The sequence below is a fragment of the Tetranychus urticae genome, unplaced genomic scaffold (assembly GCF_039701765.1).
Source record: "Tetranychus urticae isolate SD_2017Ah unplaced genomic scaffold, NJAU_TeUrti_SD_1.0 Scaffold_4, whole genome shotgun sequence".
NCBI lineage: Eukaryota > Metazoa > Arthropoda > Arachnida > Trombidiformes > Tetranychidae > Tetranychus > Tetranychus urticae.
The window spans coordinates 173451-199136 of record NW_028315836.1 but is presented as its reverse complement, the minus strand read 5'-3'; the positions used below and the strand labels follow the sequence as shown (position 1 = coordinate 199136).

The 25686-nt window shown below is 30.6% G+C and overlaps 1 protein-coding gene across 5 annotated transcripts in view; it reads right to left on the bottom strand.

The window, feature by feature from the left end:
- Positions 1 to 4128: 4128 nt before the first annotated feature.
- The window catches only part of LOC107363019 (kin of IRRE-like protein 3), a 91242-nt gene continuing 69684 nt past the window's right edge, over positions 4129 to 25686 (bottom strand). For 3 of the 5 annotated variants that reach the window (XM_089269964.1, XM_089269962.1, XM_089269963.1), the window contains 5 exons: positions 24772 to 25068; positions 23670 to 24698; positions 20714 to 20830; positions 16584 to 16870; positions 4129 to 5509 (listed from right to left, as the gene is read on the bottom strand). In XM_089269964.1, coding sequence (XP_089126090.1) covers positions 5504 to 5509; positions 16584 to 16870; positions 20714 to 20830; positions 23670 to 24698; positions 24772 to 25068 — 1736 coding nt within the window. In that variant the 3' untranslated portion in view covers positions 4129 to 5503. The remainder of the gene's footprint in view (positions 5510 to 16583; positions 16871 to 20713; positions 20831 to 23669; positions 24699 to 24771; positions 25069 to 25686) is intronic. The other 2 variants (XM_089269960.1, XM_089269961.1) reach the window with 1 other exon arrangement.

The window sequence follows — 25686 nt, the reverse complement described above, 5'->3', positions numbered from 1 at the left end:
TAACCATTTTATTGTTGATAAATTGGCAAAGAAAGTCAAAAAACTAATAAGCATTGCACATCAATGCGTGCTTTTGGGACAAATGACAATAAAAAAGAGGATTTGCAAGGAAAACATTCAATATTTTGTTCTATTCAGATTATTCAAGTTATGCTATTTCATAAGGTAACTTGAATAATTCTCGAGAAAACTTATTCTTTATTTGACTAAAACCTAGTCCTTTCATAACACCACTTTTAAGGTCAATATCCAAAGTCATGTTTGACGATAGTTGTAAGAAAAGTTAAAATCGATGAAAATTTCTGGTTAACCTGATATCGTTTCTTAAAGACTGTTTACTAACTGTCATTGCAGAGAATTGAGTTCTTTGTAAGAAAATTTGAGTAACTTTTCCAAGAATTCATTATTGATTATCTAATAAGCAATTGCACGACCATTCCATTTCAATTAAATTATATTTAAAGATTAATTGATTCGGTTTGACAGCAAAAAACAAATTGAAAACAACAATTACTGAAGACTATCATGTTGCAAGGAAACCATTTTAGTGATGAAAATGTTTATAATTGACTGGGAGTTTAAATTTGTAGTTGCAACAATAACGATAATTGTTGATGTCGCAAAGTTTAACAATTAGTTTGATCAAAATTAAAGAGCAAAGAAAAACGAAAACATTGCATTTCTTTGAAAATTTCATTTCCATTGTTGTAAATTCATTAATCATTTCTATTTTAATAATCAAGTCATAATTTGCAGTTGCAATTGTTTGATTGAAGAAACAAAAAGGTTCAACCTTTAAATCAATTATTCGTGTTATAAACTAATAAACTTTCGTGACATTATAATTTACTATTGAAATTGTCTCAAAATTAAGATTATTGTTGTTCACTCATGAATAACGAAAGGTTTGGTTCAATTCAATTCGTAGATTTGAATGAACAGTCGAGCAGATTGGAAATGCTGAAAAATGGAAAAATGGTTGAACTACAAAATTCTCTCGAGAAAATTATCAATTCGAAAATTGTGATAAAATCATTATTAGCGTTTGATTAATTTCCATTTTAACACTTCTCTATTCAATGATGACACGCAATGTTTGTTTGATGCTGTTGAACATCCAAATAGACTGATTGTTCGAGTGCTTATTCAATGTGCAATTTTCTTGATCCTTTCGATTGCGATGCTATTTTCAAGCATTATTTTCATCGATTTCAGTGTTTTTAAAATTGCACACAAACAATTAAACTAGAGATTGATTTTAGTTTAAAATTAATTGTCTAACTGCAAATGGACTGTCGTTTAACTAATGATATTGAAAAGTATTGGGATTAAGGTTACTCATTTACAGAAATTTATCGATTTCTCTTTCTTTTCGTTCCTTCCAAAATGATAGGTTATTTATCAAATTGGTCGATTTCGTTTCAATTTTTGCTGTCTTTTTACGCTCATAAATCGTTAATTAAAGGGATAAAGGTTAATAACAAGAAAACATTAGACCGATATTTATCTGGATGAAGTTGCACTCTTTTTGGCTATTAAGTGGTTTCGATTTTGGTATTGCATTTCAGAAAAAGACTTGTTATTAGTAAATGAAATGAACAAACTGAAACAATTATGATTTATTGACTTAAAAATTGCATATTCAGGCTAGATATTCATTAAGATGATCCAAGTCCATTCGAAGATAGCGATACTGTAACATAGACACGAACTAATTGGAGCGTTTCAATGGTTGAAATTTCAATTTATGAAGGCTTTGCAACGAATTGCAATTCTTCCAAACTGTACCAAAACCAGCTCGAAAGCTATGATCACAGAAATTGTTTCTCTTATACTTTTGCTCTGCATTTCGATTCTTTGGCCACATGGCTTGGTAATTGAGAACTAGATTACAAGAAAATAGAATGTAATGAAAGGAAATTAAACCAAATCTGGTCTTCCGTTCTCTTTGCGGATCAGCTCTATTTTGCAGAAAGATTTACTTTCATCGCATTTTTAATAGTTTCAGGCTTAGTATCTCAGCAAAATACAGAGAATAGATAACACTATAACGATTTCCCGATTTTTGTTTAGTAGCGACTAGTTTAACTCGATGCAGCCAAATGCTATTGTCGTTGCTTTAAAGCCCAACGAAAGAGGAAATCAATGAGCTTGCAATTTGTATTACTAAATGGTAAAACTCTTATTTCTCCTCGAATTTTCTGCTATTCTTGTATTCAGAAGCACAAAGTAGCGATCATTTATGAATAGTTTGTTCATCACTTCTAATTCAAGGAACCAGAATTGATTAATGTTGCTTTCGTTGATTGCAAAGTGTGATGAGATTCGAAGGGGATAAAGTTGCTAATAATTTATGATGTTAACTGAAATCGAAATACAATCTTTTTAATTAGCCAAATAATGTGGAAAGAACAAGTAATTCATTTCACGAACAAACTCATAAGTCATAAAAAGGGAAAAAAACTTTCGATTTATCAATAATTGAAAAAGTTGACTCAATTTACAGCAAACCTAATTGATTGAAGAAAAAAAACGAAAAAAAAAGTTTCATTCCAATAACCAAAATTGATATAAGTAATAATTACAAACACTAAACTCTAAATTATGATAATTATCGCGATCAGGTAACAGCAAAAAGCTACTAACATTCCGCAAGGAATAAAAGGTAAAGCAGAATACATTAACATTAATATCAATTAATATTTTTTCAGGCTCATTATGATCTTGATAATAATTGGAGGGTAACATTGACAATCTTCTAGTTTGACATGAGATCATTTCAGATAAATTGAAATGAAATCAAATGTTGCTTGGTTAATTACAACATTTCATCAAACTGAATAATGAACAAGAAATATGTTTATATAAATATTCATTTCAATTGGCATTCCGTTTCTTTTAACCTTACATTTTCACCTTAACCATTTATTCAGTTTCATCATTTTATTAATCAGGTGAATAATGATCTTTTTTTCCTGGTTAGACTTATCGATCTTGAACATAAATCTGGGCCAATAGGAGGCTTCATGATGCACGAATGTGGATACCATGTGGAGGAAGCAAAGGAAAGAAGTCAAACTGAGACTTGGACAGGGAATGAATGGGAAGGAAAGAGTAAAAATAACAATAAAATAAGTCATTCAGTTTCCATGGAAATTATTTTTTTCCAATTTTTTGCTTTAATTCATAATCGTTTTTCAGTCATCAGTTCATCATGAAAATGAAAAAAACTGAGGTTCATTAATGTAAATATTATTAGGAACAATTGTTAACCTTCCTTGATAATCATTATCTTGATTATATTTGCAACAACTATTAGCAACGAATATAATTTTACTCCAAGTTTTATTATTATTAAATGGACATTTCGTTGCTTCGCTTTTCACTTTTGCTCTGATTAACCATTAAGATGTAAATTCATACTCACATTATTTATGCTTTTTTGCGATTTGTGCCCTTTATCGTTACAGATCAGTTCAAGTTTACATTTAACTACAGATAATAGTAATAATGAAGCAGAACATGAGTTTACATTCCTTTCAATTCGATAAGTCATTATGTTTATTACAGCTTCACGTAACAACGATTTAACTAATGATAATGAAGTAATGACATGAAAATTCTCATTTTCAATTGACGCATAAATTGATTTCTAAATATTGATGTTGAGAGACGAGTTTTCATAAAAACTTTCGACTCGCATTTTCTGTCCATTTTGAATTTTATTAATACTTTGGTTTCGCTTGGTTCGAAGGCAAAACGGCTATTCTTTTGAAGATTAGGACAGAGAATTTCATTTTTTATTGTGTTTGGTTTTATCTGCCAATCTGAACTAATCTAATATGAGAAATTTTCAACACTGATTTTCTAAAAACCGATTATTTTCATGGAAAAGTTAACTCGTAATTTTTGTTGTTTCGACCTTATTATGGTTTCTTTTGATCTTAAGACGAAGAGTTTCAGTCTTCATTGTGTTCGGTATTATTGATTACTCTGATTATCTCTAAAATTCGAAATCTAAATTTTCGAATTCACTTAATTTCTGATTTCTTGAACTTTTCTCCTTCCGTTTTCAGACGTTCCTCCTGAAAGTTTTTTTCCTTCCGAGACTTTTTTATCATTAGCTTATTGAACACACAATCGTTTATCATTTTTATTTCAAATTTTATTTACAAAGAATTTAAGGGTTTCTCGATTCAAATTATTCACAATATCATGAGACAGAAAAATATGATAAGATGATGGCCAAAAAGCAAAACAGAATACAAGAGAATTGTGATTTTTCTTTGAAATCATCGGCATCATAAGATTGGGCAGAAATTACTCAAAATGATTATGTGAATGAAGTGTTTACAAAATAGATTAGAACATGAAAGAAAGCAAGAAAAAGAGATTAATAATTTTACACAATTATCGTGATAATTTGAATCGTCAAGTAAATATTAATATACAATTTTCATTATAATACATTCAATTTGTAAAAAAGTGACTTTCATAGTTTATTATTTTATCACAAATGGTTCATGTGACAAGTTAGTAGGAAAGTAAAATGATAAGTGAAAACAATGTTAATCTGAATGTTGGGAAGGTAAGTTGAACATTGTTTCATCACACATCCGTGTGATGATGAGAGTCGATATCATCGGTTGATCTGATGGTAAAGGTGTTTGAAGGCAAGACCCGGACTCGCCGTGGATATGAAAGGGTTGCAAAGTGTTGCGGTTGGTGAGACAAGTTGTTGACTGGATAAACATCAGCATGTAAGTTGGCATTATTCACTGTCGATCCTGATCCTTGGAGTGAAGTCAAGTTGTTCAAATAATAAGAGGATCCTTGGGCTGTTCCTGTTGTGGTTACAGTGGCTGTTGGGTTTCCAGTTAATGATGATAATGATGATGAGGATGATGTTACAATGGGTTGATTAGATGATAATGATGATGTTAATATGGTCACAGTGTTACTGTTTGTTATCGTTGATTGCAGTGAATGATTATTATTATGAGATTGATAGAGACTAGGAGAATCACTGGTCATTGATTGTTGTGAGGATAAACGATTAATTGGTGATTGAGAGATTGTATGATGAGCTTGGTGATGATGAAGATAAGGATGATTGGAGAAAGGCACTTTCATTGAAGATGAACTATTGTAATCCGTTAAATGAATTGCATTAGTCGAGTTGATTGGTCCACAGTAATTTGATTGACCAGTGTTGTTGCAATTGTTATTAGCATTATTGTTACTGTTATTGTTATTGTTGTTGATAATGATTCCTTTCATTGACTGAATATTATTCAATTGGTAAAGATGAAAGAAAATGATTGAAAAGAGAAAAGAATGTCAAAAAAATTAGCTTTTCGAGTCTTCATTTTGTATCGATTGAGGTTCATAAATGCAAATTGTCATTTCATGTTTTCCATGTTCAGTCTCATGCAATGGTCAAGTGCAAAGGGAATGGATTGAGCATAACATTTGGTTGCAAAAAACAAAACAAAATCTTTATCTAAAGCTGAAAAATAAAAACGAAAAATAAAAAAATTAAAAAAATGAGAAAATTAAAAGTTCTGTTTGACCAATGCATAGTCATTGAATATGAGTTTCAGTGGTTGCACCTTTTCTCGTCTTGCGTTCACTCGACTGAGTAAAGTTCATTTTTTATCATTACATTATTATTAAGGTTACAAAATGATTATTTTCATTTCATTATCAAATCAAGGGCAAAGTAATAAGTCAAATCATTTTGTTTATTTAATGGATTCTGATAACTTTTTCCAGTTTCACGTAAACTTTTTTTATTCATCTTCACTCTTCATTGATCTTCTCATTCTCATATTAATATCATCAATATGCTCAACTCAACTGTAATTTAATGGATAAACAAAATGTTATTCAATCCTTTTTCTTGCCAAATGGAAATGATTATGATGATTTGTTCATCATCATTATTATCATGGTTGTGATGAAAGTTGAATCAAAATCATAAATCACCAAGCAAAAAGGAGTTGAGAAAGTTGAACACTTTTCAACATTCTGATCCATTCCAGTAAACTAATATTATATTACAATAAATCATTAGCAGCATTTGATGGTTCACCACTTTCATCCACTGATTCATCATTCGCTTTTTTTGTCAATTTTCTTGTTTCTTTTAACCTTCAACAAATGATCAACATTGGGTTAGCCACTGCATCAATCAGTCAGGTAATAATTGATCAACAATAAATTACTTTTCCAAGTGAAAGTTTAATGGGGAAAAGGTGATTCAAATTGATCCTGTCAACATGAGATGAGTTTGAGCAAAAAAATCTGTTTGGCTTTGGATTGTCAGTGTAAACATCATGTGTGTTATCAATAATAATAATGGTAATAATCACCATTCCAATTGAATAATGATAATTTAATGGTATGAGTGATGATGAGGCTAAATATTCAGGTAAACATGAACCATTATCATTATCATTATTTCAGTCACATTCAACATTTAAATGTGTAATGGATAAACAAGATTGAATACAAATTATTCATCAAAAACAAAAGGCTAAATAAATCATTTCAATTTGTAAACCTTTTAACCAATAATGTAATTAAAATTAAATTCACCTTCAAACAACAGGTATCAAGTGATGTTAATGATGAATCAAGAATAATGAACTTGATCAAACTGAACATAATTGGTGACCAAAAAGTAAACCAATTAACCATTTTATTGCCTTACATTTGAAATAACTTTTGCCGTTACTCTTGGGATCTCATTAAACGAAACATTAGTCTGTTTCGCTTGTTCAGTTGATTGATTTTAATATAAAAAACAACCCAAAAACTAGAGTCAAGAGTTTACCAGATTCAGTTCTGGTAATGAATTTTCATGAGTTGCAATTTCATTTTTAAAATTAAATATTGTTTCATATTTACTTTTGCCTTATTAACTGTAATCATTTCATGTTGCGCTTGAGCTGAATATGGATTATCTAGCTTTACCAATTGATGAAATTATCTGATCCCATTGAGAAAGTGATTTTGACGTTTCGATTTCCATTGGATTTTCGTTTTTCAACAAAATCGAGATAAAAATGAAATTTTTTGTTTTTCAAATCAATGAAAACAAACTTTTGCTAAACCTTTACTTCACTTGCTTATGTAATTGTTTTACTGCCATTTCCCTAATAATTTGTATGAGTATTTCATCATATTTGGAGTTTATCATGATTACTGCACCGAAATTTCTGCTAAATTTTCTACAGAACATAAACGTGCTGAAAGTTGCCTTGGAATAAAAAAGCAAAAAATTCTCGCTCGAAACGAAAGCATTTTATGTAGCTGTTGAAACAACAAGTAAAGTGCTAGCTTATGGTAGAGTTTTAAATTGGTTTGGTTAATTGCTTGCACTTTAATGGAGTTGATGAAAAGAAATTCATTTTTCTTTTCGTTGTTTATCAACACGATACATGGTAATAGTGATTACAATTGAAAGTTGATTGTGTTTATAAACACAAAAACAAGTAAAAAAGCGTTTCTCTCACAATAAAAAAACAAAAAACTATTAACATTAGGAGCAATGAAAAAGCACACAAATGGAAGAGAAAAATGATGAAAATTAAATTGAAAATGCAAGTTGACAAAATCAAAGTTGACAATGTTGAGTTATTGTAGTTAATAATATCAACAACAGTAGTTTATAATAGTATTAAGTATTAATAAAATAAGTAGCTTAATACAATGAAAAAAATCTGTGGGAAGCAAGTAAAACCTCATCAACATCGTCATTATTATCATCATTATTACCATTATCATCATCAATTGTTGAAAGTTATTATAAAAATGATGACTTTTACTTTTTTTGTTTCATTTTCTTATTCTTGTTTCACTTTTTTTTCTTGTTCAATTTTGAGCCTCCTAAAACCCACAGAACTAACATCGTCAGTAATCATCAGATAAATCATTAGGATAACCAGAATGTTTCTCTTTCCCTTTTCTCTCTCTCATGATTCTCATCATCTTCAGGTAACAAAATATGAAACATTGAGCTTAACAATGAATGGTAAAAAAAGTATGAAGCGATTTTCGTTGTTTGTGAGAAAACAAAGAAACCATCAAGATAAATGTTATTAACAAAGTCCATCATCAGGGAATTATCATCATCATCATCTCTTCATGATGAAAGTGTGCAAAGGAAACAGTTTAAAGAATCAAATCATTTTCTTCTTTCATGACAGTTGCTGAGTGTTTAACAGTAACTTTTGTTTTCACCGATTAACCGAAAACTCTCGTTAAGCAAATAGCAATCAATTGAAAGATGAGTTAAGGATAAAGGTTGAGGCAAGTGATGAACAAGGCGAAACATTATCATGTTTAATATTGAACCTTTTCAATCTTGGCTCATAATCATTTCCAGCTTAAATGCAATTGAAAAGTTTACTTTTTTCATTTCAATAACAATCATTATCCTGATATTAAATGTTGAATTTTTTTGATATTGTTTTCAAGTAAATTGAAAATGATGACAGATTAATGCATTTCAACTTTGAAATTGTGTTTACTCTGACTTTTGTTTTCACCTTCATTCCAACATGGAGTTAACGAACAAGAAATTTTAATTCATTTAGTCTTCAATTAAAGCTAATTAAAGCTTCATTTCTATGGTGAATTTCGAGCTTTTTTTCTGGCCAAAAATTCTTTTCTTTTTATCGTGAAATTTCATGTTGGTTGTAAAAGGCTTTTATCTCAGTTATGATTGACTGGTGAGAGATTATTAAAGTGAAAAATAAGCGAATTAAAATCAGATTGAAAGAATAATGAAAGTTGAAGACAAAAAGAATGCTGAGCATTCAAGTTGGCGTTTCAAATAAAATGATAATCGGTGTGATAATGAACTTCTCAAGATGGAAGGTGAAGAGAAGAAGAAAGAAAGACAATGAGAAATTGATATTGTGTGAGACAAGATGATGGAAGTTATTTGATGAAAAATATCCAGAAAAAAATTATGTTGTCAGGATGAGGAATCAGCGGTTTAAATTGTAACTCAAATAACATGGCAAACTAAAATTGACCAACTCGACAGAAATAAAAATATATATTTGATAATTTGGTCCAATGTGTGCTTTACAAAGTAATATTGCTTCGAATGGAGTAGAAAAAGTAAAAAATATGAAATGAAGAAATCATTTTTTTCTCTCTTCTCTCTCGCTCTCTTCAGACTGAAACATGATTTATCTGTGTTATATAAAGAATTTCAAAATGTATCATCATCATCATCAGCAATTTCTTGCACTCTTTTCTTCTTCTCATCTTTTGTTCATCTTCAACTTGTTCTTATCAAAGTTAAAGGTAACGCAATGGTAAGAAATAATAGTTTTCAAGAGTCCAAAAATTTACAGATAATTTTGATTCTCAAGGAGGAACCAGCAAGAGGTAAGATGAAGATGATGATCAAGAGCATTTTTTCACCCTTCTTCATCCAACAATCTGCTGATAATGGATTTTCATTTGTGTAAGATGAGCAGAGAAAAAAAGTCAAAGGATGAAGAGAAGGGAAAAAAGTCATGAAGAGTAAGGCAATAATAAAATTGATGATTGAATGAATCTCAGGTTTACTGTTTCTCTTCGCCATCTTTTCGTCTCTTTCAATTCGACTTTATTCTAACCTTTTTCCAAGATCACTTGTAACTGAACCTTGTTTCATGTTGATGTGAATAAGACTGATTTTAACCTGAATTTTCTTTTTTCATTGTTTTATTGTTCGAACAACAACAAGTAATAACATCATTTTTGATCTCATGAGATAATATTTCTATTCCAAGTTCTCCCATTGTATAATTGTGAATCAATTTTGTTCATAACTTTTCACCATTTCTCTCGTCAGTAAATAATATCGACAATATTTTACAGATGAATTGGTTTGATAACAAGGAAAAGTTAATAACATTCAAATTCAATTTCAATCATTTCTTTTGTTTTCTCCAATCGCTCCATTCCAACCTTTAAAATCTGTAAAATTGTTTCTCGTTATTGGACGATAATATCATGATTCATTGACATCATGAAGCTAAACGATAAAAGGAAAAAATGAATCGGTGAAATTGGTGAGAAATGCAACAGAATGGAAAAGTAATAAATTCGATAATTTATTAAAGGAGTAAATCAAAAGAATGAAATCTGAGATATCATGAATTCTATGCTCCAAGTCTTCAGAGAGAAATCATGGAGTAACTAGAGATAAAGAATATGTTCAGTGATAAATTGATGGAAAAATTCATTCAAAATCTTATTCAGTATATCATTAATAAAAGTATGTTTATTCAGATCAAAGTTGCCCTGTAACTTGATTTTGCCTTTTTTTCTTGTTTCGTTTATTCTTTGGATATTCAGCAAAAATGAAAATCATGAAGATGATTCCATGGAAAAGAAGAGTTTATCCATTAAGAATTGCTTAAAGGTAAATTGCGATCTAATTTACCTCAAAATGAGAAAGTTAAAGTTATTAGATAGAAATGGAATATCATTTCTTAAGATATATCAGTTTGAAAAGAATGAATATCGTTACGAAAATTTTACGATTGAAAACGCATTTAAAAAGTTCCAAACTGATACATCTAACCCGAGGTAAAGCCATTGGCTATTGAAAACGGATCAATTTCAAATAATCATCACGATCCATATTCGATTATTCACAATATCTGAATTTCAAGATATACAAATTTTAGACGATCTATTTGATTACCAAAGAGTATTGAAACATTGGAATAAAAACTGAAGATATTTGGCCATCAATTGACTTATCAACTTTTATTAATGATATTATTGAACAAGAATCACAAAACGCCCTGAGAAAAACGTTAGGACCAAACAGTAGTTAGATTCTGAATCAGATTTGAAAATACAAAAATCTGCTATTTCGATATAACTGCTGCTCAATCAAACACCCGCATCCCTGTAAACGCTGCACTGCAACAGCGTGCTTTGTTGAAAACCCTTCGACGTGAGTTACAGGCTGCGCGAAATGAGTGGATTTGTAATAAAGGAAATCCAACTCTTTGTGAAATTAATATTTTCGACAAGCCTGGTGGAGAAAATGATCCAAACATTAATACTCAGGTAATTTTGGATCCAATTTTGAGAAGTCTTCCGGATTCCTACCGTAAGATCTCATACGTTTTGTATCATCGTGATTATACCACCGTGGGTTTGTTCGGTAGTTGTTATAAGCCTGAGATAGCTTTTGTCATTAACACTTACCAACCCACTTGGTCTGTTCAAGAGCCTGTTCTGCGACCTGCCAGAATGTATTTCTTTGCTAGGTCTACAATAGATAACCAATCTTCATGGCTTCACTGAATCCCTTGTTCGTATGAATAATTTGGTTATGGATGGTTTCAATCGAGTGGTTAGTATTTGCTCCGGACCTAATGGTACTACACGTGTGACTTTCAATGTCAGTCAGCAGAACCGAAATAGAATCTTAAACGCTGAAGGAAAAATGGTGTTTTTCAATCGACCTGTAATGTTTTACAACGATTTAGGTTTGGTCTGTTGTAGTCGTTGCCATTCGTATGATCACCCTACAGCTTTTTGTGAATCTGCTCAGCCGATTTGTTTGGTTTGTCTTGGCGGACATAGTGGTGATTGTCCAATGAAACATATGCCTGGAGCTCGAAGTTGTGCTAGTTGTCCCGCAGCGGTTGCTGGAACTCATGCATTTGCTAGAGGGCTAGAAACTTGTGCCAACACCAATGGCGATCCCTTTGAGCATATTTATGCGTAACTTCAAGTATTTCTCTACATTTTAATATGTAATACTCTAGCTTTTCCTTTCTATTTTGAAAAATGAAGAACCTTTTATAATTATCAAACCCCACTGGTCACCCAGTACTTCAGAAGATTCTTAATTGATGAAGACAGGAACGAAACAGTTTTAACATCGATATGATGAGAGATTGATTCAGAAAAATTGATTTGGAATCGAAAAAAAAATGAAGAACAAAATTTTTAAATTTCGATTCGTTTCGTAAATGCATCTCAATAGTTTCATATTTTCGGTTCATGAAGAGCCATTGCTGGGATAAAGAATTGCATGAGATTTCTGTCATTTAGTGTGATAAATATAGAATCGACTTCAATTTACATGCCATTATTGAATCTTAAATGAACTCTTGAAATCAGCTGAACGATTGAGAACTTCACAAGTTTGTCTTAAAAAAGGCAGAATAAATGATGAATAAATGGACGATAAAAGTTTCAATTTGGGTGAATGAAGAATTGATTTGCAAATGGAACAGTTGAATACTCTATTATCATGATTAACCTTCCCTGTTCAGTTGATCTTACCTATCATCTTTATGTGTTTTTAACAGTCTATTTTCATTTTATTATTCAGAATCTTTAACCCAATTATCATCAACTTTCAATGTGAATTGTGTGATTTTTAAAATCAGTTTACTTTCTATTCATTGAATTGATTGAAACTCTGTAAAGTGTTTTCAAATGAAACTGCTGATAACAATAATAATGATCATGAGAAACACTCAATGAAACATTTCTTTAGATGCAGTTCATCAAGAAAAGATATCAAAACGCGAATCAGCTTGCTTTTATTTCTTTTGTCTGTTCAGATACTCAGCTTATCATCATCATTATCCTCATGGTATCATTATTATCACAATATGTGCGCTTCCACAAAAAAGAAAGAAGATGCAGAAGGAAAAGAAACAGAAGTTGAATAAAATGAAGAATCTAAAGATGAATCAGGAGAAGCAAAAAAAAGGGTTAAGACATTATTTATTTAGAGAAAGCATCACTTTTTTTCATTCGAAAAACACTTTTTCCTTCTTTCCACCAACCATTATATTCTGAATGTAAAGTCTCTGTTAATGCTACTCTGAGTTTGCATTCTTCGTCATCTTCGTCTTCTTTGTTTTTCTGTTCATTTCAGTCTCAAAATGAATCCAAAATCGATCTACCAAAATGAATCAGTTTCACCACTATTATATTGAATAATGACTGTGAAAAGGATTTTGAAAGTCTCAACATTCATCTTGAGTCTTTCAGATTGAATTAACCTTTTTTTGTATCTTTTTCAGTAACAATTTTGCTCTCTAATGTCAAGTGACAGGGAAGTCAATAAATTTCAAGATAACAATTTCCTTGGAAATAACAAGTAAAGAGAAGGAAAAGCAAGTTATCGTCTTGATTTATCATAATGAAAACAATTAAGAACAGTTGAAGAAGAAAAACGTTAACAATTAAACTTTCAATCTTTTGTGTAGCTTAAGGTCAACTTTCCGACGTAAACTTGATTTATTTACTTTGATTAAAAGAGGAATCGTTTGATAGTTGAAATGATCGGAATGAGCAAAGATTTATGATTGGAATAAAAGATTGAAAAATTATTTGGAAACAATTGATGATTCGAGAAACGAAACGATTCTTTTCATGAAATGGTATTAAAGTTTAAACAAATTCATGAATCAATGTGGAATCAGTAATTCTGAAAGTGCTGATTCGACAAACTTTTTTTTCACTCCAAGTAACTTGCTTTTCGTTGAAAAATTATTTCAAAACTTTGCAATCTTATTTGCTACTTTATTAGTTTAGTTTGAAATGTGAAAGAAACAAGATTCTGTTCAGTATTTTAGCAAGTTTCGTTTCTTTTAGATGTGAATCAGAATCGCGAAAATTTGTTTCATCAAGTGAAAAACCTGATAACGTGATTAAATAATGTCGGAAGAAAAGTTGAATTGAAATACAATATTGTTTCCTCAATTCCCAACGAAATAGTTCAATAAAAAAATTGTTTTCTACAAACAATTTCAATTATCGTTACATTTATTATTGAACAGTTGCTAACTTTGAAAACCCAAATAACAGAATAACAATGTTATTCTTGATCAGAAGTCAAATGGTGCTTCATGAAAGTTATTTGATTGTCTTTTCAATCATTAAATTCTTGTCAAAATATATCCAATTGATGTGCTGTTGTCACTTGATTAAGCAGTTCTTGAACAAAAAATTTATTTCATTCTCATCTCTTCAAGATGCTATTTTATAATTAAATTGATGAAGAGAAAAGATGAAAGGAAAAATTCTAATAATTTTTATTAATTATTCTGAAGATGACTTAAACATAAGTTGAGCCTTAGAAACAAGCAGAATAGTAAAGTCCGGAATTGAGGTATTGTTGGATTAGACTTTTTAGGCTTGATTTTTGTATCTGGACTTTAAATTGATCTAAAATAATGGTCGTTTCTACCAAGTATGCCTGTCTGCAATCTTAACTCACTAATGTTTGATGCTACAGACCTCAGATTCTAAGTATGAGCTTCTGCAGACTGAAGAAACACAAGTTCGAACGGTCAAGGTCATTACGTTATTTCACCTTCAAATGACGTTTGAAGGTCATTGTCATTAGAACCTTAGGTCTGTAGTATCAACCGTTCGTGAGTTATTACTGCAAAAAAACGATAAGAATAAATTGTTAGAAAGATAAACAGTAAAATTACACATTCCACATTATTCGATTGTTTGATGTTTGTTACATGTTCATAATACATGCTGGCCAAAGGATAGGAGTGTTTTCATACCGTTCAGTCAATCAAATTGTTTGAAGAAAAATTAGTTAATCTTTGCAATGGTATGAGCAATGAACATGTTACAAACAGCAACCAATCTGAAAAATTTTGTACTCTCAGGTCAAATTACTGAGTGACTTGAATGACCTTGAGCTTTCGAATTTATGACTCTTCAAGCTGCGGAAGCTCATGGTCAGCTTCAAGTCAGTGGTCTGCAGCATCAACCGTTAATGAATTATGAGCACAAATAGGTAGTAAAAATAGAAAAACGCCCAATATATAGTATAAAGCTTTCGACAGCTTCTGCAAAGTATTAAAGTACCGATACGATTTTTTCAGGTCATTTTAACCAAAATTGAAAAAAGTCTTTTTTGTCGTGTTCAAAGTGTCTACTTCTGTTATAAAAGTTAGATCCAGTGTGGCCATTAGTTAAAACCGAATGGTGTACCAAACAGTTCGAAGCTTGTTCGTCAATTTATTGATATAACCCTTCCTTCATGATGTATTGGGTTTTCCAGTCATTGCGACCTTACAAAGAGGTTTTCTATTGGAATTATGCATTCAAATTCTGTGCAACATTTATTGGCGATTCAGTTGATAAGACAAAAGTTGCACATTGCATTCAATGACTAATCTCGACTGTGAGCATTTGATGAATGAAAACGTTTTTGGCTTTTCTTTTCATCTCAACCAATGAATATTATCCTGAATTGGTTGGATAAAAGTTGAAGATGAAAAAGATGGTCAAAGGATGCAAAAAAGATTCTTTCATATTCTTCTGTTCACAACTGTGATGACATTTTATTTATCATCAGGGATGAAGATAAGTGAACTGGAATCAACCTCACAAAATATCTTATTGAAAGTAACTGTCAACCTTTTCATTGACCCTCAAAAGGCTTATCATTTTTATTTATATTATCTTCATCCGCATCATCATCATCATCATCATCATTCTTCTTCTTCTTACTTTTATCCTTTCTTTGTTCAAGTGAACCTTCTCAGAGTTTTTTATTTTTTGGTGCGATATTTTCAACTAAAATTTCAACAATATTCCATCGTTTTATTGGTGATTCGTAAAGGTTATCATGATAAGAGCATGAAAAGTCTGAAAATGATAGTAATAAAAGAGCGAAGAAGAAAGCGAGAGATTTAAAGATAAAAGTGAGATTGATGAATGTGAATGATTAAAGGCGAAAGCTTGAATAACATTGAGAAGTAAAAGTTTTGACCAAAGAATGAAAATGCAAGTTCTCTGAGTAAAGATGATTTTTCATATGGTAAGTGACCATTTCCTGAGCTCAATTTCATTCTGTGCTTTTCGCATAAACAAACTTTTAGAACATTCCTTTTTCAGAATGTTTTTTCAGGCAAATTCATTTTCAAATCCATTACTTTTCTTTCACTTTTTCACACAAGTTTCATCTCCTTTTCATCATGAAAAAAGACCTTACATCAAGCTGAAACTCCTTTTCAAGTCTTTCCAAACTTGAACCATTTTTCTTGAAACTTTTAACCTTGGTTTGCATGAAAAAAGTTGAAAATTCAATTTCTTTCACACAAACCCTAACAATGAATGCAATGATTGATAATCACCTTTTATTTGTCCAAGCTTCATGAATAAGAATTCATGACAAAACAAACAATTCCATGTTTTACTTTTGCAATTACAATGACAATTAAAATGAACTTTACTCGATTCATATGAATATTGATGAGTGATGAAATTAAAAGCAAATTATCCTCAGATTTTAAATGCAAGTAAAATTTTCCATGTTGATAAAGGTTCATTATTTCTGGTTCGTTTGAATAATTATTGACGATTTTTTTCATGGAGATTTAGGGAAATCTCTGTAGTTCTTCAAGTGAAACTCATGAGCTTGATTCATGTAAACATTCAAGCTTGTAATGAATATGCATTGATCTTTGATGTTAGTGAAAATATTTTGATTAATGATGTGTTTGGATGCGCGAATTAGAGAGAGCAAAAAAAGCAATCAATTGATTGAGACAAAGACTTACCAAACTTTGACCATTATTATCAAGTGTTGACCCTGAGTTGGTTAAATTGTTTGATTGTGAAGTGGGACTAACAAGGTTGGAAACTGCATTGGGATTACATGTTGATCGCCAATGATTAAGTTGATGACCAGTTTCCATTAAATGACAATTGATGCTATTATTATAAGAAGGTTGACATGGATTGGATAGAAGTGGAGTGGTCAATGGATTATCAAGCTTCTCATTGATTGTTTCATCTTTAAGGTCACCATTTCGTGTTAATACTTCCGAACCAGTTAACCCAATATCTGAGAGAAAAGAAGAGAAGAAGAAGAGAAAAAAGATTGAATCAAAATTACGAAGCAACAAGAACAGAATTACAATGACTTTGTTACTCTCTTGCTGAGTCTAAATAATCATTTCTGGTAACAACATTGACATTAAATTAAAAAATGTTGATAATAATGAGAAGGAGAAAAAAAGATGAAATTAATGGTTGACCTAATAAATACAATTAAACACAGACACATAGATATTTAACCACAAAATAAAGGCGAGATAAAAGTTATTCACAATCATTCCCAGTCAGATGAAAGGGAATGATAAAGTTGAGTGAAAAAAATGATAATTATAATCTGTAAAGATATATTCACATTCAATTGCAAGGTATTCATGTGAGAATGAATATACAAGAATGTTTCTCTATCAAGGCAAAATTTGATTAAAATTCATCTCAAATGAATGGAAAAGGTTGAAACATCATGTATATAATCATGATAATAGTGATAATAAAGGTTGTTGTAACAATTATTGCGTGCAAAATGTGAATATAAAAGTGTCGTTAAAGTAGCACAAGATTTAATCCAACAATGAAAAGTAAAAATGTGCTCATCATCATCATCGAATAGTTAATTGTCGATTGGTGAGAAAAGTTTATTTCAATCGATATTCTGTTCGATTTCAATTTCGACTTCAAGATGAAGATAATGATGAGCCGTGATGAGCCATGATGAAGTGAATCAAGTTGTAATGTTCATTATGAGACTTGAAATATCTGTGCATATAAACTATGCTCTTATGGTTTTGAAGGAGAAACATTTTTTTATCGTTTTATTCTTTTCTCTTTCATCATGCACTTTTTTTCTTTGCCTGTTTGTATGAACAATGATTTCATTAATTATCTTCGTTTTGCTGATTTGCTCAGAAATCATTTCAAATGCATTAGTTGTGTTTGTTTTTGCACAATTTTTTTCTTCTTTTACTTTCTTCTTTTCCTTTCTTTTCATCATTTTTTTACTTCTCCTTTGTAAAAGAAGACAAAAAAGTGAATTCATTTGACAACTTTAATAGACAATAATGACAGTAATAATGGGAACCAAATGAACAAACAACTTGAAGACTTTAACAGAACATTATTATTAATGATTTAATAACTGATTTTGCGGTAAAAATACTTATCAAAACTTATTTTTTTTCATCAACCTTTTTAAGAATACTTTTTGCAACTAAATGAATCATTCTGATTCAGCTTATTCAATGTAAAAAGCTTAATTTGCAATGAGCAATCCAATTTTCTGAATGACTGAGTTCTGACGATTTTAAGATGAAAAGGCTTTTCGTCATTCCATTCATTCAATTTCAAATGCTGGAGACAACGATTCTCGAAATACTCAGATTTTAGCGCTTAAAATTATTAGCTTCGAATTCATCTCTAGAACTTCATAAAAACGAGAATCTGATCGAAAACTATCAAGTAAACTGATTCAACTTGATCTTGACTAACATTCCAATACGAAATTCTTGTTAAAATGAAGAACCTTTTACCTTGTTGAATTTAATTCCTTCCCAGATACTCTGAAGGTGAACCTAAGCTGAAGGATAATTAACTAGATTAGATTAAGAAGTAAACAAAAGCTAAGCGATTTAAGTTTGAGTAACTCGAAGCTCAGGTAATAAACTGTCTTTTTGATGATAAAAAATAGCTGAAAATGGAAACAGGAAAACTTAAAATTCAAGATTCAATAAAACTTTCAATAACTGATGATTCAGGGCAAAAGAACTATTTTTAATCATAAACTCATATTTGCATGCATATGAATGGCAAAATATAACAAAATATAAAAGGCAATTTGGGTTCAATTTAGGTTTCACAAAAAATTAATTCAAAAACTAGAACAGAATCATAAGCATTCTAATTTACTTTTTAAATGAATTTTCAAAAACTGAATGAAAATGAAAATAAGCTTAGCTAAAAATTTGAAGAAATTTATCTCGTAATGAAATCGCATTATCGAACCTGAAAATCGAAAGCTTTTATCCAAAGAAAAACATCGATTCAATGCGATAACAGAAAATCGCAATTTCAGTAAATAAGTAATTAACAACTTGATTGTATTCCAATAATTTCAACCATTTCATCACATGGAATAAAAAATCTCATTGAACGGAAACTAGAAGAATCAAAAGAAGAATCTTGATTTTACCAGATAATAGCGAAATTCACATTCAATTCCATGATAGACTTTTGTTATAGAACAGAATTTTTCATTGCATCTATTTATGATATTTATTCGTCGGATTACCATTGAATATAATTCAATTGCCTGGAGGCGATTTGACTAATGATATATCCTACATTTCACATGAGATCTCAGTTAATGGAATAAACATTTCAACATTTTCTGTTTCTGTTCACAATAATTCCTAACAAGGTGATGATAATTTTGTTAATCTGCAAATAATGTGTTCGTTTCTCTTTTCCTCTCGAATAATTCAATTGGGACTTTTCATGATGAAATGTGAAAAGCAAAGGAAAATAAATGTTGCATCTGAATCAGGAAGTTGATAATTTAGACTGAAAAAAAGAACACAAAATTCTAGATGAAAAAAGTTGATATTTTTTGTGACTCCAACTCGAATCATTAATATTACAGTTTCTCTCTCATTTGTCATTCAATTTAACATGAGAAATAAATCAACTAATATGATTCTTTATCTGATTTAAACATTTACTAACCAATTTACGGTTCACTTGTGAATCAGATAACATTAATGAGTGAATTTGCTTCATGATCATGGACTTGGAGTTATCACTTTAGTCCATTCAAATGTGAATATTGTTTGCAAAATGAAATTGAAAAAAAGGTTTGTAAGGAAAGTGTTTCAACTATTGAGTTGATGTATCAAGTTATCTGATGGTTGAGTGGAAACAAAACTGTAAACTCGATTTGCTTGTCAAAATGAGTGGACATTCAATTGGTCAATCATTTTAAGGTCAACATTTGTTGACTTCGAAACATTGAGTAAAGATAAAAGCTATAACTTCAATATTTGTTTTCAATGTTTCCAATTTTAAACCAATTCTTTATCAACAACAAAAAATATCAAATCAATATTGGACTGAAGGTTGAGATGGAAACAAATTGGATGCAAAAAGAACTGGAAAATGTGTCAAAAAGTAAACTCATTCAATTTTGAATATTGAATATGAAAATATGGAACATTCATCGAACATGCTTTCATCATTATTTGTTGATGTGATTTTTAACAAATGCAAATGTATTTAAAGATGATTTTTCATGATGAAAAGGAAGAGAAAAATGCTGAGTAAATGACCTTCTTCACCATTTTGTCTGGATAAATTTGAACAGATTTTTGATGAAAAAAAGTAAAGTTAAAATAAATGTTCGTTTACAGATGCAAGTGATGATGATTATGCTGAAGGGAAGGCAAATGCATGATAAGAATTGAAAAAGTTTAATAGCAATTTGAAAGAATCTAATCCTTTACTAATCTACTAGAATCTAATCCTCTTCAAATGAGAATAGTGAAGTTGGAAAAAAAGAAAGAAAAAGTAATTTCTTCAAGTAAAATTTGTAAGATCAACTTTTCGAAAAAAGAGAATAAGTTGAAGATGAAGAGCAAGAGGAAGACGAGGATGATGAAAACGTGATGATAAGTAGAAATGAGCTACAAAATGTAATTTTTCTTCTCTTCTCAATAAGTATTAAGATTAAGGATTAACACCATGTAAGAAGATGAACAAGTGCAAAGAAAAACAAAAGAGTGAATTTTTTGTGTTCACCAAAGACTCCATTGTAATTGAATGAAAGATGAATGATAAGAGAAGAAAATATTTTCTCATGACATACCTGGTATTATATCTGGGCATTTATCATCTGTTTCATTGCATGTGCAAACGTCGAACGTTTCATCAGGTTTTCGTAAAGGTGTGCCAAGCTTCGATTCCTTTTCATCTGCGACTGTTTCTGCAATTAAAAGATCAGATTGTGATTCAACAAAAACTTTAACAAACCAAAGAGTTAAAATCGAAATCCATTTACGCCGAAATGAGAGGATTTTAGATGTTTTCAAAGAAATGAACAACTGAGAACGAAAAATTGTACAAAATCTGAAATTCTTTTTAATCTTGAAATGAGAAAAAAGTTAAAATGAAAAATGAAAATTAATTTTCCACCAAAAAGTAGATAATTTTATGTTCGGGGAAAATCGCTATCGATTTGACTAATCCAAGTTGTTCCAAGCGAATTCTGTTGACTATCGATAAATGCAGTGAATGAATTTTATTAACTATTCTGAAGATTTCGTTGATTGAATCCCTTTCCTTTGCGAATTGATTTTTGTAGCTGGTAACTTGAATCAGAATTTGGTATTTCAATAAAATCCGGTTTTTGATTCTGTTCTTAGTTGATAGGAATTTGAGCAAAGAATCGAAACTCGAACAAAATCTCCTTGATTCTAGTTTCATGATTTTCTGAGAACTTAATCCTTAATCAATATTGTACAATAAAATAGAGATTATCCAATTAATTCGTAAAATTGTTTATTTACTTTTATAATAACCTAAAGAAGATGTTCAAATAAAGGAAAAAAACAAACATTGAACTTCTATAAACTTCTTAAATCAATTAACCTGGATTCAATTTAAAGACAACTGAATCTTGATCAGTTCATTTAAAGTTATTAATATTCCTCTGCGTTTCAATTCAATTATTGAATTTCCTTTTCATCTTTTCGTCGATCAATTGTATTCAATTAAATTCCCGATTAACTGAAAAAAAACTTTTTGTCAAAAGTCAAGTCAAGTTGAAGTTTTAGAAGTAAACAGAATTGAAATTCTGATAATCATGTAACAACAATGTTAGAATCATTGACTGAATGAAAAACATTGGCTTATGATTCAAACTGATTGTTACCAATCAATAAATACTCAAGAAACAACTTTGTTTCTGGCAAAGAAACTCAGAAAAGATAGTAAATAAAAGACAAAAAGAAGGAAATTACTCGAGAAATGTATCAATGTACTTTACGAATAAAATTGGCAACGAAAATAAGAAAATTATTTACTCATTATTATCATTTGATACTTTTTTTGTCATTTATTTGTACAATAAAGTTGAGCAAAAGTAATAGCTAAACTCATCTTATGATAACCCTTTTCAAAAGCTACTGATAACAAGAAGAAATATGTTGAAATAAAAAATGCAAAAAAATTGTGACTTAATATTGAACAGAATAAAGATTAACTTTTAGAAAAAAGTAGATAATAAATTCAATAATATTCTGATATTGTTTAAAATATGAATAAAAAGCAAGAATAATGATGTGATAAGATATTTATCTTTGATAAGAATTATTTTTTCTTGTTCTTCAATTCAATTTATTGAATGATAAGAGTTAACAAATTGATGATAAATAAATAAAATTTTGTTTTCGATTGAAGTAATAATTCCAAATGATGAGATGAAAATAGTTAATTATTAATCAGAATAGACTCAATTATTGAACTTTCATCAATAATTTTACTTTTCAACTTTCATTGTTTCTCAACTTATCAATTTTGACCCAAAATGAACTCGTTAATTTTTCATGCAATAACTTGATGTGAATCGTTTCTGATTCAATTCAGATCTCAACAAAAATCGAACTTTAAAATTCGAACTTCGAAAAAATAGTTTTTCAAATCTCAACAGTTTTCGAGAAGCAATGATATTTACTGATAACTTTGTGAGTGAATTGGCTCGCTTTAATGCAAAAAGTCTGTTAATTATTTTGAAAATTTAATGGTTCATTTGCCTTCAATTTGCTGTTCAGTTAACTGAAAGCTTGAAAGAGATTGAAATTGTTGAAATAAATTTTAGTTTTCTCTTTGTAATAACAATTTGTTGAAGCTTGACCAACAGCTAATACCTTTGACCTAAAGGTAAAAAGGTGACTGTGAAGGGAAACAAAGAGTTTCATTAACTCACGTCAAGAGCAAGTAACGCATTTGTTGAGAGGAGTGACTGTACAAGTTCCATGGAGAGTTTTTCTTCTCGTAATTTATCACTACATTAAAGGACTTCAGGGGGTCAACAGTTTTCTTAATAGTTTTTTTTGATGCTCTTCACTGAGTGGCACCATTTTACTCAACAAGACTCACAATATCAATAATAAAATGACATAGTTTAGTAAATTATTAATTCAGTAGAACCATAGCAACATGAAAAGTTTTAGAAGCGATTGTAATGAAAACCAGAAAATGCAATAACAAATGAAATGAAAGTGAAATAATTATTGGGAAAAGGTTGAGGAACAGCATTTAATGATGTTGACAACTAGTTAATTAAATTCACGGCAATAACAATGTAACTAATTTTTAACCGTAACTCAGTCAATTCACTTTACTGGTCAAATGTGATAAATTACTTGTCCAGTTATTCATTCCTTTTATGCCCCTTTAGCACCTTTCATTTCACGCCCTTAACATTACCAACACCAAGTGAGGTCCAAACCTCAAAGCTTAAGCTTCAAAGCTAAAACAAAGTTTTGTTGTTGCAAGAAACTCAATAAGCACAGAAAAAACATTTTGCAATAAAACTAACTATTCAATGTTCAGTGCTTTTAAGATTCAATGATAGTCATTATTTGCGATAAAAATTTTCTTATAATCCTTTAGCTGGAACACGAATTCGAAAAAAATTTTGTTAATTGTGGCGATATTTGGATCTACTTATGGATATCGATTTGCAATCGACAAGACATTCAATTTAAATGGATTTTCGTTTTGGTTAAAGAGGAAGAATAGTGAGATTTGGTGAAACTTACGTTGACTTTTCCTGATTCGTGGTGAAGATGGACAAATTTTAAGTACCATTATTATGAGTAAGGCAAGAACCACAATAATGGTCACTATGGTGATGAGAATGAGAAGGAACGGAGAAGCCGTCAACTGCCAAACTTGACCTTTACCCGTTTGATTGGCTGATTCAGGTTGAGCCAAGGTTGAAGCTACAAGAGTCTCAGGTAAACTGGCGCCCTTTGAGTTGACTGAATATATTTTAAGGGTAAATGTTGTACCCGGTGGAAGCCCTTTAACAGTGAATGAAGGCCAATTTGATGAAATGTTGGCTTTGAGGTCAACAGGAAAATACGAATCATAGACTTCAAGAGTAAAGTGCTGCATCAAGCCACCATCATAGCCTTCAGTGCACTCAACTCGAAGTGAATCTTCACTCGAATTTGCAAGTGAACAGTTCTTCAATGGATCAGGTGGACCAGCGGGTATCACAGTGAATATACAAGGTTCCAATTGAGATCCAACTGAATTTTTTCCCCAACAGAAGAGAGTTCCATAATCGTATTCTGTTTTAGGTATGTAAGTAACTATGGAAGAGGCACCTTCAGATAAATGGTTGGTTAACTCAATGTTTTCATTTGAATTGTTGAAAGACCAGGCAAAGTTTACTTCGGGTGGATCAGATTCGAGATCACACTTAATCTTGACCGCTTCCATTCGCGCTGCTCCATACAATGCCTTTTGTCGCTCCTTACAGACTGGAGCAAATTGGACTCTCAAATGGACTGCTTTCGATTCACCTTCACCTTCACTATTCAATGCAGTGCAAGTGTATCTTCCTCGGTGAGATCGCTGGACCTTTTGAAGAACCAAAGATTGGTTGGAAACAATTACACCCGCAGATGTGTTTGTGTGCAACTCTTTTCCTTCGAACCACCAACGAATCTCTGTCACTTTGGGATTGGCTCGAATTATGCATTCAAAGTAAACATCATTTCCAGCTTGAATATGAGAATGGCGAAGTTTGTTACCCAAACGAAGAGTTAATTGAGGAACATCTGAAAGATAATTGAGAGTAAATTAATAATTAAAATGATAGCAATGGTAATTGAAAGGTAAATATTTACTCACAATGAATGGTCAACTTCCAACTATCCTCAAGTGCACTTGCAGGTATTAATGGATTCTCAGCTCGACAGAACAAGTGTTTGCCTGTGTCATCAGGACTTGGTTTGAATGTTAATATGCTTGTTGTGATGTTACCATCAGCTGAGTGCTTCTCTCGAGTCTTTTTTAATCGAGTTGTGCCCAACCACCAAGTAATGGTCGGTGCTGGACGAGAACCAGCTGCTTGACAAGTCACTTCTCCAGGTTTGCCTGAAGAAAAGGCTTTATTATCGCCTTGAATTTTGACCAACAAAGGGCGAACTGGAATAAACAAAATTATCATCAATTATTTTTATCTCAAACAAAATTAAAAAAAATTCTTGAAACATTATACCAATTGAAACAGCGAATATTCTGTTGTTCAATTAAAAGAAAAGAAAAATGACTGAATTTGTTCAGCTTTCGTCTGTTTTACCCAGAATCTCATTTCGACATTATTACATTGTTTAGTTTCTTCATTTACAATTGGGTTTTAGATTCACTTGAAACTCTCTTTTAGCTTGTTTGTTATTTAACTTTTGTTTTTTCTGGTCAAAAAGGTAAATAAAATGAACAAAGTAAATTTAATTTACCAACTTTTGCTGAAATGCGAGACGGTAAATGGAAAGGTTAAAGGTTGATCAACAAATCATTAAGCAAGAGTTGAATGAAATATGTGAAAGAAACCTCAAGTTTTAATGAGCTGAAAAGAACTGATCAAACTATTTAAAGTCAAAGAGATACAAAAAGATGAAAATTTTCACCCAATGATTAAAATGAGGTTCATAAAACTCATTTCAATTAACCATAGAAATTGAAATTTCAAAAGTTCCAAACAAGTTCCGAATGTAAAATTCTATTGAAATTGGAACTTGTACTGCTTTTCGAAGGTAAGTCTAT